A 17,416-nucleotide genomic window follows, 5' to 3' on the forward strand; every position below is an offset into this window, starting at 1 on the left:
TTGTATGGAATACTGTACTATTTCTACCAGTACAATATCTAACCGAATAATTACTCGAGTAGACAAAAGATCAAAAAAAGATCAAACACAAATTTGACCAAAAGAACAGAGAAAGCCTTGGAATTAAGAGGAAAGAAATCAAAGAAATCAGTAATAATAATATAACGATATAAGGTTTATTATTTTCATCTTCCCCCACTGCCTTACGAGTCCCTTCACGATTGCGCAGTCATGATTAACAGAAACTAACCAAAACGATATTACGCGTCGTCAGCATCAAAGCGGTTATCACGGAGTAGGAGAGTAGGATAGCAAATAAGAAACGAGAAATGTTTGCGTGCGAGGAAAGACATCTGGATATGTTGATTGGAGGCGACGACTTTGATATAATCTTATACTTACTAGACTAGATACCTCGACATCAAAATATGCTTTAAGTGATGGCCATGAGTGAAGGGTGATATTTTGATATTTTGATATTTGGTGATAAGCGGACCTTTCGGACATTTCCATTGGCAGCTGGAGAGTCGAGTTTCTGTCGGTACCGAGAACTGATAATGTTGCCTGAATTTTAAGGCTACAATTTGTACCTCAATTCTGACATTCTACCATTTTGCCTTATCAAACAACATTATATCATCTATCCATTCATCTCCAAAATGGTTGTATGTACTCCCTCAAAATGATATCTACATTTCCACCTCTCCTAAAAGCTGCATCACTTGTGCGCATACAATCTGCGATACTAATTTCTTCTGCTATAGCTCCCCTTAGGTCTACTCACGGCCGCACAAGGTCACCCAATGCTGGTTGAGCTTAAGGATGGCGAAACTTTGAACGGTCATTTAGTATCATGCGATACCTGGATGAATTTAACTTTAAAGGAGGTGGTTCAAACGAGTCCGGTACGAAAGATTCTGTCGAGGGTGGAGCTGGGGCGTTGGATGGGAATGCGCTGAAGCTAATACTTCGAAATTCAGGATGGCGATAAATTTACAAGGTTACCAGAAATATATGTTAAAGGAAACAATGTACGTTTTTGTTAGGAAAAGTCGGACGTGGGTTAGAAAAGCTATATCCTAATTCATTTCGCAGATCAAATATCTACGAATGCCAGATGAAATTATCGATTTAGTAAAGGATCAACAACAAGGACAACAAAACAACTACAGAGGTCGCGGAGGTAATAGGGGCGATAGAGGTGGTGATCGAGGTCGTGGTGGTAGAGGTGGAAGAGGAAGAGGAAGAGGAGGGAGAGGAGCTTGACACATTGATGGTGGTGATAATGAGCTGAAATTGGACTCGAAGAAGCTACATAATGGCACGTATAATATACACAAAGTGCAGAGGGGCGGCTACCTTTCTTCTTTATGAAGATCGAAGGATTTCGATATATGCGGCAGATTTGCCTTGAAATGATGCAGGCAGGTATACCGGGCATATGATAGGTTCATATTGGATGTGAGAAATCGTTGAGGCACATATACATATGTCTCAGCAGAGTCTCAAACCATCACATATTTCGAGATCATAGCCCACAGCAACAAAAACAACAATTTCCCCCAAATGCTTTTATCTTGAACTTCCTCCATAGCAAATTAAAATTACCCCTGTCGTTCGCATGAATCCCGCCCAACGAATCGCGGGGATCCTATCTTCCCCTCTGTTCCCACGTGATTCTATAACATTTCCGCCGCGCCTAGAAATCTTTCCGCGAACCTTGAAAATAAAAATTATAGATCAACTCAATGACGACCACAAAAATTCCAATTGATGGACTATGGCGATGTCTTTGTCCTTCTATAGATTCATTCATTTTTGCGCGTTCCAATACCTTTAACCAACTACCCAGAAAGTTCTTAAATCGTCCTTGGGTTAAGAATAAAAAGATCCCAACATGTTTAAAAAGTCGATCCTTTCATACCACTACCACGACGTCTTTGCCTGCGTTAAACGGGCAATATACTGCGAGATCGCGACATAGTAGAGAGAAGCTGAATATACCGAAACCTATTAATTTGGAACAACTGAATAACGATGAGATTCATGAACGATTGAGAGAATTGAAGACGGAAGCGGGGGCATATACACAAGTCGCAGAAGTGGTGGAATATTTGGTCAAGGTCAGGCAGGAAAAACCTGCGTTGATACATTATGATGCATTGATTGCAGCCAATGCGGATCCTGAAAATGGAAGTGTAGAGGTTGTGAGGACTTTGTTGGAAGAGATGAAGGGGTTGGGAATTGGTGCTGATTCGGGACTGTATCATACGGTTTTACAAGTATGTATACTTCACGATCTCTCTTGGGAGCAAGATGGCTAATGGTTCACGTTGAACAGGTACTTGCGATTCATCCAGATTATCTTTTACGAACTCAGATGTTGGAAGAAATGAAGGAGCGTTGGTATGGTTTATCTCCAACTGGATGGCATAATTTGGTCATTGGTCTACTTCGCGATCGTCAATATGAGTTGGCTATGGACAAATTTGAACAAATGCAAGCAGATCAAATCGCAATTAAGCCATGGCTTTACGATATCTTCTTCTTTAGATTATGTGAATTGGACGAGTTGGATGAAGCTTTAAGACTGTTGAAGTCTCGATATGATCAACCAGTACTGGCTATGCATATGTATTATCACTTGTTGGATTCATTTGCTAGTTCATTTCATGTAAGCAAATTTTATACCATAGCTTTATTTCATCTATTGACTTTTGATGTAGTATGAAGGTACCAGTTATATCTGGAGACTTTTGGTTGAAACCTCGGAAATGAATCCTGCAGATGGAACTTGTACCGCAGTCTTAAATTGTGCTGCTCGTCATGCAGACCCCAGTTTAGCTACATCAGCCATTGGACTTCTTTCCAAACGTAGCACTGTTCTTGGCGTGCATCATTATGAAGCTCTTCTCGAAGCTTACGTCGGGATTGAAGATATCAAAACTTCGTTCCGCATCTTAAATATCATGACCAAAGCAGGTCTCACACCAGACGCAAGTTCCACAAGATCAATATATCTTTGGCTAACAAAATCATCATTCCATGCTCTTGAAGGATGGAAATTTCTTAAATCGTTAAAAGCAGATGGATATACGATTCCCATTGCCGCTGTAAATGTCGTTCTGGAAGGCATCATCTTCACCAATAATCTAAGTCACAGTCATGACTTGGCAATAGATTATTACAAAGAACTCCACCGAATATGCGACGCGGGTCCGAATATCGAAACGTTCAATACTCTTCTCCGAGGTCTGGGTGCTCATGGGAGAGGATCCAAATCTAAAGCTATGTTTCTCGCGTCGGAAATCCAAGCTTTGAATCTCAAACCTGATGAACTTACTTATGATCGACTCATTTTGATCTGTCTACATCCGGAAAACGCAGATTATGAGGATTGTTTTAGGTATTTGGAGGAAATGATGTTGGTGGGGAAAGATAAGGTTGATGCGGCGGGGAGGAGAGGCTGGTGGATGAGACCGGGGACTGTGGTGGCGTTGGTGAAGAGATGCGTGGAGAGTGGGGATGAGAGGGCCTGGCAGTTGATGGAGGATATGAGGGTGAGGGGTATGGTTAATGAGTATACGCGGTTGAAGGTTTGGACGGAGTTGTATTGGCCGAGGGGGAAGGGGAAGGGAGGAGGGGGGGGAAGTTTTGAGGGGGGGGAGGGGGGTTGAGGAGGGGAGGGGGTAGTAAGAAGGAGCTTCGTTTTGGAGGGAGATGAGATGATGATTTGAGTTGATATATATTACTAGAATATTATGAATAATAAATCTCCTTACTTTATCACTTTTCTTCCTTCTGTATTCTGTCCTGTCCTGTCTGGTCTAATTGAATTTTTATACTAATCCTTCCTTTATCTTTATAATTGGAGATGGGAACAAGAACGACAGGAGGAGTTTAGGTGCGGGTGTTGTTGAGTGAGGAGTGAGGAATTAGGAGTGTTTGCGGCTGGGAGGGGGATTGTGGAGTTCTTGGGGAGAGGAGAGGGGAGAGATTGTAGGAGAGTGGTTGTGTGGGTTGGGAGATGGTGGGAGTGGTGGTGATGGTGGGAATTGGTGAGTAGTAAGTGGTGAGGAAGTGTTGTTGTTTATCTACGATACATTCATGCTTCTTGCTCACATTAATCAAACCGAGTGCAGATATTTAGCCCAACAATAATAATTACAACAATAACAGTAACAATAATAACGGATGATATAACTTTTTCAATAGTCAAAACAAAAAGGGGGTACAATCTTTCCTCAACATCAACATCCATAGCTAGGTATGACAACAAATTCTAGTTTAACTATCAGGGTTGAAGAGGTACTCCCGATGCTTCCTATATCGAGATTGTGGAACCTTTTGTTATATTCATGAAGAGAGAAGAGAGGGGAAGAGAAGGGGGGTGGGTTGTATAAATAGGTGGTTGAAGATTATCTAGGTTGATTGGTTTATTGGATATCTTTGGGATTGGATATGGAATGTCAGTTATATTTGTTTGATTCTCTGGCGAAAATTTGTTTATGCATCTTGAGGAAAGCTGTGGTGTACGGGTAAGTATATAAACTCCTCTCATTCTGATTTGCGAGAGGGTAAAAGTAATCAAAATACCTGACAATTGGAGGTCAGGTTGAGCTTCGCAATGTGGCGACTACTGGGTCGCTCATATGAGGAGTTTGGAGGCAGAATGGTAAGTGAGGGATGAGGGTTGAGATGTATGTCGATTCTTGATGGTGGATCTGGGAGATGTGGGAGTATGAGGACGTGAGATGGATGGAAAGAATGAAGATAATGATAATGACAGTGGTTGAGATGAGCAATTACTATCTAAGCGATGAATAGGGATAGAAATATACCAATAACAACAATATCTCAACCCACCCTTTTAATAGTGAAAAATCATATCTATGATTCTTCTATATTATTCCCGGGTCGAAGCAAGAAATAGCTACCTACCTAGGTATCAAGCGATGATGTGAGGTATCCAGTATCCACGAGACCGCAAATCTCGGTTTCCAAAGTCCTTCGAGCGACTGTATAGTTATCTGCACGGAGTTTGTTGTTTCAAAGAGAGAGGTATTATGTGATTATATAGTGTCAGAGGGGTGCATGTAAGATGTGATGGGATGTAATTTGGTGTGGATATGAGATTGGGAGCTTGGAAATTAGAGGGAATTTACTTGGTAGGTTGAGGGATTTGATTTTTAGGTTTCATACTGTATATTTCTTGATTTGGGATCTTCGAAAGAAATTGAATTCGGTCTATATAAAACTCATGTTTTCTGGGTTTGATGAAACAGTAACTTTAGACAAATCGGCACGTGGTGCAAACAAAGGGGGGGGGGGGGATTCGAGGTGTAATTACATATCTTGAAATGTGTACCTATGCATTCTCAACGATTTGGTCTAGTTCAGATGCAGAGAGGTGTATAGATCTAGTATGCAAGTGGAATAAGAATAGAGATGGTATAATAATACGACTGTGAGTTGTTGCTGTCGTTGCTAGGGAACGACCCTTTCTGAACGAACGACAATGAAAAACACACGCGGCTAACATTATGAATATATTTTCATCGCACTCCAATGAGAGATCGAAATAGTTTGATATAGGTTTATTCACGTCCTAACAGTAGGATATAGGATTATTCATCCCTTTCTTCTATGCAGTCACCCAGCTCGACCGACTCTGGAGAAGTTTGTTCGTTAGTCTTCTGCCGGTCTTGCACATCTGTGTCTTATTCTTTAATATTTGATGAGGTTATATACTCAAATTTTCATTCTCAATATCCAAATCGTGTGGTAATACTTGAGATATAATGATACCTCGTTAGGTGGACAGTTTTCTTTAAATCAACTAGAGAATATATGATCATGATCATGAATGGAAATACATGTTAAGAAGCTACGTATATAAACTCGACTTCTAACCAAGAAGAGGCATCGGTGGATTGAGCACATTTCCAACTGGCAATTGTGCCAGGATCTCGGATGAGTTTTTCGACTGATAAATCTGTTGAGAGTTTGTTGCTTGGTCTGGATGGATGGGTCTCTCTGGGTATTGAGAATGAAGTGAGATGAGTTTCTTGATGGGGTGGGAAAGGAATGTTGTAATTTGGTTTTGTTGACGGTGATAGAGTGGGATACGATGACTCTCACCTGTATGTGGTGTATCCTACAAACCTTCGATCATGCGATCGGAGAGCTAAGTAGAGTCAACTGGAGCCGGGTGATGGTTGTACATTAATCGGAGGCCATACTGGGAGTGAAGGTATGCACAACTGATCACCAGAAGGTAATCGCGAAGATACTCGGAATAGAGGACTACTAGCAAAACGGAGATAAAAACTATTCGATAGTGGAAGGGAGATGAGAGCGGGATTGATATGGAACTATGCTTTTACGAATCTGTATAGGGAGTAGAGCTAGAGTATATCGTAATAGAACATTTGCGAAATAGAATTAGCCTTTGAAATAGCGGATAATAAAGCTTCTATAATATAGCTGAATCTGATTGAAATCTATATTAGGAGTAGGGCTGATATCTTTAATTTGACAAACGAAAATCGATAGAACATTTCTGGAATATTAATATGTAAAGTTTTTACAACTCAATAATATATATAATCTGCGGGTATATCGGATTGAATATTTACAAATAATAAAAAAAGTAATAGGAAGTATACAAAAGCTAGGATAATATCTATTGGGGCTGGCGGGAGCATATATGGAGTAGGAGGAGGGATGTTTTTAGTATTTTATTTTTGAATATATAGGAGTGATATAATGGTAGAGAAGTTTTGGTATAGAAAGGATGTTTTTAGTAAGCTATATTTGATAATGCTTGATTGGTATTATGATAATAAAGGATTTCAGGTAAAGGCCAATTCTACGATATATATATGTAATATATTTCTAGTATTCTATTTTCGATTACAAATTATATATTGGGGGAGTGGATTTTACAAGTAGAGCTTTGATTAGTGGGTTGGAAATATTATAGAAGGGCTGTTTGGTTAGGAGTTTGAAATAGCAAGTCTGTGAGATATAGTCGGTTTTGTTGTGTAGGAGAGATTCGGTAAGGTAATGTGAAATGGCTATTAGTTGTGAGGTGTAGTATATAATGATAGTGATAGTGATACTGTCTATATAGCTCGAGAGGACGGATGTGTGTGTTAGTCTATAATCGGATATTATAGGGCAGAGGGTATGATGGAGGTATTAGATAGGTTTAAGGAGTAAACAGGAATGGAGGTGTGAAGGAATGGTTTTGGTTTTGGCTGGAACTTTTGAAGGTAATTATGTAATAGGTGGTTTAATGTAGTCAAAAGATTTTATAGAAGTCTAGTACTAGTGGCTTTATTATAAGTAAGCCGGGAAAGCGTTTGTAGGTGTAGCGAATCTACTTTGTATTATAATATATTCTAGAAAGTAGTTATAATATAATTCATTTCTGATTCAGCAACCTAATCAATTTAGGATACCACTCATAATACTGGAAACAAGTCATTAGAGCGATTCTAAAGAAATCTTCAAAACTTGATTATTTAACCCCAAAAGCATATAGAATCATTACATTTCTAAATTATTTTGGAAAGATTAGTAAAAGGATTTTAGTTTAAAGATTAGGTTATTTAGTAGAAACTATTAATCTATTATATAAGAGTTAAATTGGAGGTTAACAAAAGAAATTAGCAATTAATACAATTCTTTTTTTAATTATCGAAATCAAAAGAAACAAGTAAATCTATAAAAAGATTTTAATTTTATTTATGGATATAAAGGAAACCTTTGATTATATTTCAAAAAATTGATTATTAGATATTTATAAAAAAATTAAAATTACTAATAAATTTTATTTTCTGAATAGTTTCTTTTCTATAATAAAAATAATTAAAACTTTTTTTTAATAATCAAATCGAATCCTTTAAGTTTATTTCGATCGGAATACTATAAGGCAGTTTAATTTCTTCAATCCTTTTCCTAATATATATTAAAGAATTATTTTTTCAAAATCGATTAAATTTCTTTTCTATATTAATAATATTACTTTAATTACAAATTTATCCTTATAAAAAAAGAATATTAGATTTCTTAAAAAAGCTATAAAGCAAATCTACAAATTCAATTCGAAAAATATAATTCAATTCGATTTAATAAAGATAGAATTAATGTATTTCTCAATATCCAAACTAATCAAAACTTTCTAATCATATTATCTAATTCGGATATTATTAAATCTCAATCTTTAATTAAATAATTAAATAATAATTCAATCCAAATCTCAAATTTAATCAATATATCAATATCATTACAAACACAACAAATTTCGAAGGAAACTTTTTCTTCGAAATACGACCTTTTCACGATCGCTTTAGATCATAGTTATCAATAAAATCTTATCGCAATTACCCCCAAGTGATTCTGATCAGTAGTTGTTGTGATACTGTCGTCGGCGCTTCGAAACACGAAACGCACGCGAAAAAACGCGTGAAAACTCTGCTCGAAATATTTCAGAACAACAACCACACCTCAATATGAGCTATATCGCTAGCTCAATTGAATCCAGTGATATGGATATAATGGAGGATACTATTATAGTAACTCCATCACTACCTACTATTCCTACAATCCGCTTAAACACTCCAATCCAACCCAGTCCCATTTCGTCCCCAAAAAACCCAATCAATATACCATCTAGCTCTCTCAAATCCTTCGATTCTACATTCAGAATCGAAGATTTTCAATCAATCAGACAACCCCTTTATCACTCAAAGCCAAACCCAACCCCAGCTATTTACTTCTAATAAGAAAAGAGGCTCATCAAACCCTCTCTCCAATTATAACAAACTACCCCGAACTCAAAGCACTCCTACCACACAAAAGAAGCTATATTGAAAGCCAAAGATCTAATCCTGCTAGCCTCAACCCTAACCCAATCACACGAGGAACAATCCAAACTATTGGATCTCCTTGAATCTTCCGTGAATATACCGAAAAAGGAAACTTAACCTTAGCCTCCAAAATCATCACATCACAAATAACCCACCTCGAATCAGCCACTAGAAAGATCGAAACGCAAGCGAAAGCTCTAGAAAAACCTATTCCAAATAATACTATTTCTACAATTAAACCCTCCTATGCTAGTATCACTAAAGAAGGAGCATGGAATCTAGTCTCCAAAGGGAAAAGCACTAAAACTATCCCCGAAGAAAAGAAACTCAATATTACTCAAAAACGATTAATTCTAATCAAACCCAATATCCCTAATCTGGAAACCTTCTCCTCATTAACTATAAGGGATGGTATCAATGAAGCCTTTCAGAAAATGAAAATTAAAGGTCCAGTTGTGGCTGCAGCAACACTTTCTCTCAACAATAATCTGATCCTCACTACCAACGATCCATACACAGCTCAGTTTCTCATAGAAAAGAAAGCTATCTGGAATCAAGTTATCAAAGCCGAAAGAATCCAAAGAGATCAAGAATGGCATAAAGTTATTCTTCACAATATCCCTATTAGAGAGTTCTCAGGGAATAAGGGAATGGAGCTAGTCTTGAATGAGATTAAAACCTTCAATCCGGAACTCAAACCAATAGGAACTCCCTTCTGGCTAACCCCTTTCGCCAAGCAATCAAATCAAAAAGAAGGAGTAGTAGTTATTACTCTCTCTTCTAAAGCCAAAGCTGATCTAGCAATACGAAAGTGTATCTATATTGCAGGAAATAGTATAAAAATGAAAAGATTCTATGAATCTAAATTACAATATAATGTTAAAAATGTTAAGGCTTTGGATATCAAGATTCTCATTACAAGAAAGATCTTTTTTATAAATTATATAAAAATAAATATATTATTTCAATATATTTTTATATAATATACAATATGAGAGAACAAACTTTGCTCTCATCTATTTACCAAATGCTTTAATTGTCAAGAAAAACCATATCACTAGCTTTAAAAGCTATGAAGTTTTCAAATCGATTCAACAAAAAATCATACAAAACTAATCTATAAGTTATACCTGTGAGGATTCATAATAAGTCCACTAAATCACTTATTAATATCTTACTAAATAAGGGATATCTTGATGACTAATACACATATAATATGATCTTATATTATAAAATCATATTATCATATAGTTGTATAATAGTATCTCTTATCAAATTGATTTATAATGGAATAGAATGAAATGGAACTAGATGGAAGTATACAGGAAATATCGCTAAATTGATTGGTTTGTACTTTCTTTTTATTATCTAAAATGATTCTATAAGATACGATTTAAATCGATCTTATTTATAAGCATAGAAATATACTGGAATTTCATTATAAACTATATAAACCTAGAATATTCTTCAAAGAAATCTAGGAAAAAGCAAGCAATTCATCTCAACTCAGCCTAGCTCTTCTAAATTGACTTCAATTCAACTCTTATTCTATATATTCGATTTATCCCTCAGCTTAAACTGACTAGATCTTCCCCTATCATTATAATAATACTATTCCTTATTATTATAAAAGCTAACCTCCAAGAATACCAATCTACAATTCCTTCAAATAAATCTCAATAGAAGTTTTTTAAGCTATAAAGAATACTCTTCAATTAGCTTTCGAGTTCAATATTGATATAATCCTTATCAAGAACTATGAATTATAAAGAGTGGAAATCGATTTCATTAGTTGTAGATCTATTCTATACTCCAATTTTATTCAAATCTTATCTAAATTCAATCCCAAACTTCATTCGCGAATCCTTTTCTATACAGCCAAAAACCTTCGTACTACATTCAACCTCTTTTCAAGTTCACCAATAGATCCGGATATACAGATAATAGATTATCAAAACGAAAACGAATCCTTTCAGATTATTAATATATATAATAAAGCAGATCAAAAAAAAGCATAAGAATCCACTATCGAGAGATCCTTATACAATATCCCTTTAAATCAATATACTATTGTTTTAGACGACTTCAATACCCACCATCCCTGGTGGGATCTATATACTAATAAAAGTGGAAATACCGATCAATTAGTTGAATGGTTCGAAGATCAAAATCTCAATCTTCTAAACAAGCCCGGAACGAGTACTTTCTTTCGAACGAATCTCCTAAATCCAAGTGTACTAAATCTTACACTAGCCTCTAAAAGTATTACTTCAAGGATACAAGACTAACAAACACTCGATAATATAGGCTCCGATCACTCAGGGATCCTTTTCGAATTAAAAGGAAAAAGTCATCCAAATCCTCCCCTTGAAATACCAACATTCAGATACCATACAAAACTTACCAACTAGGAAATCTTCGAATCGATACTACAATTCAAAGCTAATCGCTCTCCCACTCTAACTGAATTGAAGACATTTCCAATTACTAAAAAACCTCCTTTGATTTTCTAATAGAAAACAATATATATCGATCGAAGTTGGATCAAGCAGCTAATAAACTTACTAGAATTATTAGGAAAGCAATAAAAAAGCTTAACTCCAAAAGTTACAATCAATAAAAGAACTAAACTATAATAATCACCTAAACTAAAATCTCTTCAAAAAGAATTTAATAAGGCTAAACAAACTACCAAAATCGCTACTCGAACTTGGCACCTATCAAGAGCCGAGATACAAAACGAAATTGTGGAAGAAGAAGAGACAATAAGAGAAGGAGAGAGAGCCATTTTGGAAATGGAAAGAGAAGGAGGAGGAGGAGAGAAAAGATAGAGAAGAAAGGGTTTAACCCTTTCTACTCTATATCTTACTATACGCACTTCGTATAGTAAGCGGGAACGAGTCCCCAGTATTAGTTTTCACTTACCCTATTGTTAAAATTCCTAATTTTGTACTTTAAAAGTTATCCGCTAGACCATTTGGCCTAGCCGTCCTATATAGTCATAGACTGAAGGTGGACGTTAATTAAATCAATCAATCAATCAAGGCTAAACAAAAAACTGATTTCGATCTTGAAAATGATATTTCAAAAGAGGTCTTCAAAAGAATCAGAAATATCTATTTTCAAATAATAAAAACAGCAAAAAAAGATTATTAGAATAACTTTCTAGAAAAAGAGGATATTTAATCAATTTTCAAAGCAATGGCCTATACAAAGGATTATCAAAATCAGAGAATCCCTGATATTGCAATGGAAACCTCCTTCGAAGGGAAATGTAAAGCTTTCAGATTCACTCTTTTTCCCCAATCCTCAATAACCCCAGAACCAATATAGAAAGGATATCAACAATCGGATACATAGGAATAACCTGAATTCATTCAAATCGAACTGAAAAACGCCTGCTTGGCCAAAATACAAGGCAAAACCCTTGATCTAGATGGAATCTCACAAAAGATTATTACAAAGCATATAAAGCTATTCCACAAACCTTCTATATTTTATATAGTAAACTTCTTAATATTGAATATCATTCACAATATTGGAAACAAGCTACTAAAGCGATTCTAAAGAAAGCTTCCAAATCGGATTATTCAATATCTAAAGCATATTGAGTTATAGCTCTCCTCAATTGCCTAGACAAAATTAATAAAAGGATATTAGCTCAACGATTAGAATATTTTATGGAAACCATTCATCTATTACATAACAGTCAAATAGAAGGGCAACAAAAGAAATCAGTAATCGATACAGCCCTCCTTTTGAATACAGAAATCGAAAGCAATAAACAAGAAGGACTCAAGACCTCAGTTCTATTTATGGATATAAAAGGAGCATTCGATCACGTATCAAAGAATCGACTCCTAGAGATCTGTAAAAGACTTCAATTGCCTATTAGTCTTATTACTTGGATAACCTCATTTCTTCAATATAGACAATTAAAACTGTTCTTCAATAATCAAATAGAAACCTTCAAGTCAATATCCACAGGAATACCCCAAGGAAGCCCAATCTCGCCAATCCTTTTCTTAATATATATTCGAAACCTATTTCAACACAATTCGACTAAGTTTTTATTCTATATTAACAATATTGCATTTATATCCAGCTCTACCTCTTGAAAAAAGAATATCAATTTACTAGAAAGAGCTACAAAACAATTATACGAACTTAACTCAAAGAATACAATTCAATTCAATCTAGCCAAAATAGAGTTAATACACTTTTCCTTATTGGAATTAATAATTCAATATTCTATTATATTATTTAATTAAAAAGTTGTAAAACTACAAGCTTTAATTAGATGGCTTGATATATAATTCAATCCGAATCTTAAATTTAATCAATATATCAATATTAGAGTAGTACAAGTTGAAAGGAGTCTTCAATATATGGTATGACTTGCAAATATAAAAAGAGGTCTTAGTCCTAAAGCTATGAGATAGCTCTATATCGTTTGTATAATCAGTATAGCAGATTACGGTTCAATAATTTGGTAAAAAACAACAAGCCAATTTCAAAAACATTTTTCAATTATTTTAGAACCTAGTTTTTCGAAAGATATTAGGAGTCTTCAAAATAGTCCTAATTCAATTAATGGAAGTAGAAGTAGGTCTTAAACCCATTTTTATCCGACTAGACTCAAATATTAGGAAATACGCCTTTTGTTTAGCCAAAATCTCATCTAATTATTCAATTAATAAGGAAAAAGAAGCTCTACTCCAATATTACAACAATCACCAAGCAATATAAACCCCAAAAAGGAAACGATATAAGCCAATTCAATTAGATAGAATAAGAGAATCAATACAACAAGATCTAAATCACTCATCACTCGAAGAAATCTCTCATTTCCACTTCCCACCTTGAAAAAGGATACCCCCTATAGAGTCAATATCAGTAAAGCCTTGAAGGAGGATATAGTTATACTATATAATATTATCTTTAAGCATAGAGATAAGGATACAATTTATATATATACAGATGCCTTTTCGACTGAGAAAGGTATAGGTATAGGAATAGGCTTTGTTGCATTCTATCAGATAACCAAATTCTACATTCCGAGTGTATCAATATTGGTCCTAATTAATTGGTATATAATAAAGAATTATATAGAATAACAAAGGCAATAGAATATGTTAGTACATTAGCATATGGAGGCCAAAAATACAAAATATATTCTGATAATCAAGCTAGATTTTATTGTTTAAAGACTCCCTCAGATCATCTAGGACAGGCATATCAGATACAAGCTATAAAAGCTGCTGAAGCAATTAGAGCTGCAGGCGCTGAAATCTCACTAAATTGGGTTCCAGGCCATACAACTGTATAGGGAAATAAGCTAGTGGATAAACTAGCCAAGGAAGCTACAACAATACAGCCCTTTACAAACGATACTAGCTTTGGTTTACTCGGTATGGTCGTCAAGGAATATGATATAGATTAATGGAGAGAATCCCTCGACCAATATGATCGTCGATTAGAACAATCCAATAATACTTATTCCAAATTATACTTATGGAAATTAGGAAACAAGATCAAACTTCCAAAAGGCACAATTCGTAATATCGCTAATGCATTCTTCCAACTCAAATTAGGCCATGGGTATTTCAAATCATATCTATATTGTTTCAAACTTTTGAATAATAAGTATATTTGCAACACTATTGAGACAATTCCACACCTTCTCTTTAGATACCCAATATATTCAAAAGAAAGAAAAGAGATCTTTGAGGACCTTCCTATTATCAATCGAAACCGTCAATTCCTATTGCATATAACAATAGGGATTGAGCTAGCAATCAAGTTCATCAATACAACCAAAATCGCAACTCGGACCTGGCATTTGGCTAGAGCCGATATTCAAAACGAAACAATAGAAGAGGAGGAGACGATTAGTAAGGGAGAGAGAGTAATTCGTGAATTGGAGGAAAAAGAGATGAAAGAAAGAAGAGAGGAAAGAGAAGAGTGAAAAGGGAAATCATTCCTTTCAAAAACCTATTATATGGACTACGTATAGTAGTGGGTATAAGACCCCAACCTTTGTTTTCACTTCCCCTAATGCGCTATTCCAATTATTGTACTTTAAAATTTACCTGCTAGACCACTATAGTCTAGCCGTCCTATATAGTCATAGACTGAAGGTGGACGTTAATTAAATCAATCAATCAATCAATATATCAATATCCAAATTATATAAGCAAAAGAAGCCTTTTATCGAATAACTCGACTAGCAAATATTGAAAAAGATCTGAATCCTAAAGCTTTTCAATAATTATATATAGTTTATATAATTAATATAACTGATTACAAATCAATGATTTGATAAAGAAAACAAGTTTATTTTAAGGATAAAATACAAGCTCTTCAAAACCTAGCTTTTCGAAAAATATTAGAAATTTTCAAAACCATTCCAATTCTTTTAATAAAAATCAAATCGAAATTAAAACTAATAAATATCTAATTAAACTTAAATATCAAGTAATACACTTTTCGATTAACAAAACTCTCACCCAAACATCTAATCAATATCGAAAAAGTTATTCTAATATACCAATACACTAATCGGAAAGCAATCAACACTTCTTAAAGAAAACTATATAAGCCAATTCAACTTAATAGAATTAGAAAATCAATTAATAAAAAATTTGATTTATTCTTTTTTGAAAAGATTATCCATTTTCATTTCCCTTTATAGAAAAAGGAAATCCCTTTTAAAGTTAATATTAACCAAGCTTTAAAAGAAAATACAGCAATACTTCACAATATCATTCTTAAATATAAAGATCAAAATACTATTTATATTTATACAAATACTTCTTTCATTAAAAAGAAAATAGATATTAATATAAAAATAATATTAATATAATTGAATAATCAGATTTTATATCAAAAATAAGTCAATATTAAAAACAATCAATTAGTTTATAATAAAAAGCTATATAGAATTATCCAAACCATCAAATATACTAGCTTAATTATTAGTAATAAAAAGAAGTTCAAGATCTATTTAAATAATCAAGCAGACCTTCTTCAATTAAAAACATTTTTAAATTATTTAGAATAAGTATATCAAATTCAAGCAATCAAGATAACCAAAGCTATTATAACTAAAGAATCTGAAATATCCTTGAATTAGATATCAGAGTATATATCAGTTAAAGGAAACGAGCTAACAGATAAGCTAGCAAAAAAGGCTATTATAATATAATCCACCTTAAATAAAATTAGTTTTGGATTATTAGAAATGATAATCAAAGAATCCTTTTTTGATTAATAAAGTTCAACTCTTAATCAATATAAACTCAGATCCAATTAATCGATATTAATCTATTCAAAGTTATTTTTATAGAAAATCGGATTGAAAATTAAGCTACCAATTGGAACTAGTCGAAATACTACTAATACACTCTTCCAATTGAAATTAGATTACGGATATATCAAATCATATCTATATCGATTCAATCACTTTAATAATAAATATATATATAATAATATTAAGATACCACAATACCTCCTAATTAGCTATCCTATATACAAAACAAAAAGAAAAGAGATATTCCAGAATATACTATTATCGAAAATCACTATACAATTCCTATTGCATACCAAAATAGATATCAAATTAGCTATCAAATTTATCAATATCATCAAAATCACTACAAAAACATAACATCTAGCAAAAACTCTTAAACAAAAAGTAATAAAGAAAAAAATAATAATAAAAAAGAAAAGAAAAGAAAAGAATAAAAAAAAAGCAATTGAGGAAATAAAAAAGAGGCTTGACCTTCTCACAATTTCTTGATCATCAGAATTTTCTTATTATATACAATACATATAATAAGCAAGCACTATTCCCCAACATTTGTTTTCATTTCCCTAATAAGATCATAACCAATATTATAAATCAAAAAGTTACCTATTGAGCCTATCGAGCCAAGCCATCCTATATAGTCTTAGACTGAAGGTGAATATAAATTCAATCAATTAATCAATCAATCAATCAATCAGACGGTGATAGAGTATACTTTGTGGATTGACAATGGAGATGAATGCTGACAGCTAAAATCATGTTTGGTAATATCAGACCAACTTTCTTCTAATCTAAATCTAAGATGCTCTGGAAACTGTGAATCATAGAGTGAGAATCTAATATTCAAGCTGTTCCGCTCCCATTCCACCTATAATTTTGATTCCCTTGAATTGCCTATCAACATACTCATATCTTAATGATGGAAATGAGGGCTTAATATACTCAAATAAATCTTGGCGTCTGCAAGAAGCGAGGTCAATCAGGCATAGCGGAAATGTGGGAACATCATTACTCCACAGAAACAAAATTTGAAAGTTTTGCTTCCTATAAAAGACTAGTTGTAGGTTGAACCGAAAGATTCGTAAATTTCTGGCGGTGCCGCAGATATGAAAGATTAGGACCTGATGTCGGTCTTCAAAGGAAATATCGTACTCGGGAAACTTGACTGCTTTTGAGAGGTGTTTAGGATGGTATGTTGAGGTATGGCTTCGACGAAAGAGTCAATTGGAGT

At 34.2% G+C, this 17,416-nt stretch overlaps 2 protein-coding genes across 2 annotated transcripts; both read left to right on the forward strand.

The window, feature by feature from the left end:
- Positions 1-473: 473 nt before the first annotated feature.
- Positions 474-1,708, forward strand: EAF02_009895 (uncharacterized protein). Its single transcript, XM_038905943.1, has 4 exons — positions 474-665; positions 765-905; positions 981-1,031; positions 1,096-1,708. The coding sequence occupies exons 1-4, from the start codon at positions 660-662 to the stop codon at positions 1,264-1,266; spliced, it is 369 nt and encodes a 122-aa protein (XP_038754366.1). The 5' UTR covers positions 474-659; the 3' UTR covers positions 1,267-1,708.
- A 40-nt stretch (positions 1,709-1,748) lies between these two features.
- EAF02_009896 (uncharacterized protein) lies at positions 1,749-3,677 on the forward strand (the record flags this gene model as incomplete). The annotated part of the gene is made up of 3 exons (XM_038905944.1): positions 1,749-2,282; positions 2,342-2,674; positions 2,727-3,677. 3 exons carry the CDS (start codon positions 1,749-1,751, stop codon positions 3,675-3,677), a joined length of 1,818 nt encoding a protein of 605 aa, XP_038754367.1.
- Between the last annotated feature and the right edge of the window lie 13,739 nt (positions 3,678-17,416).

The sequence above is a fragment of the Botrytis sinoallii genome (genome assembly GCF_014898435.1).
Source record: "Botrytis sinoallii strain Bc 23 chromosome Unknown BSIN_022, whole genome shotgun sequence".
NCBI lineage: Eukaryota > Fungi > Ascomycota > Leotiomycetes > Helotiales > Sclerotiniaceae > Botrytis > Botrytis sinoallii.

What these genes read in the sequence shown, in the direction of transcription:
- EAF02_009895 (XM_038905943.1), top strand. An exon ending in AGGTGGTTCAAACGAGTCCG is followed by an intron (nt 906 to 980) that starts GTACGAAAGATT and finishes TTCGAAATTCAG; the next exon opens with GATGGCGATAAATTTACAAG. An exon ending in TATATGTTAAAGGAAACAAT is followed by an intron (nt 1,032 to 1,095) that starts GTACGTTTTTGT and finishes TTCATTTCGCAG; the next exon opens with ATCAAATATCTACGAATGCC.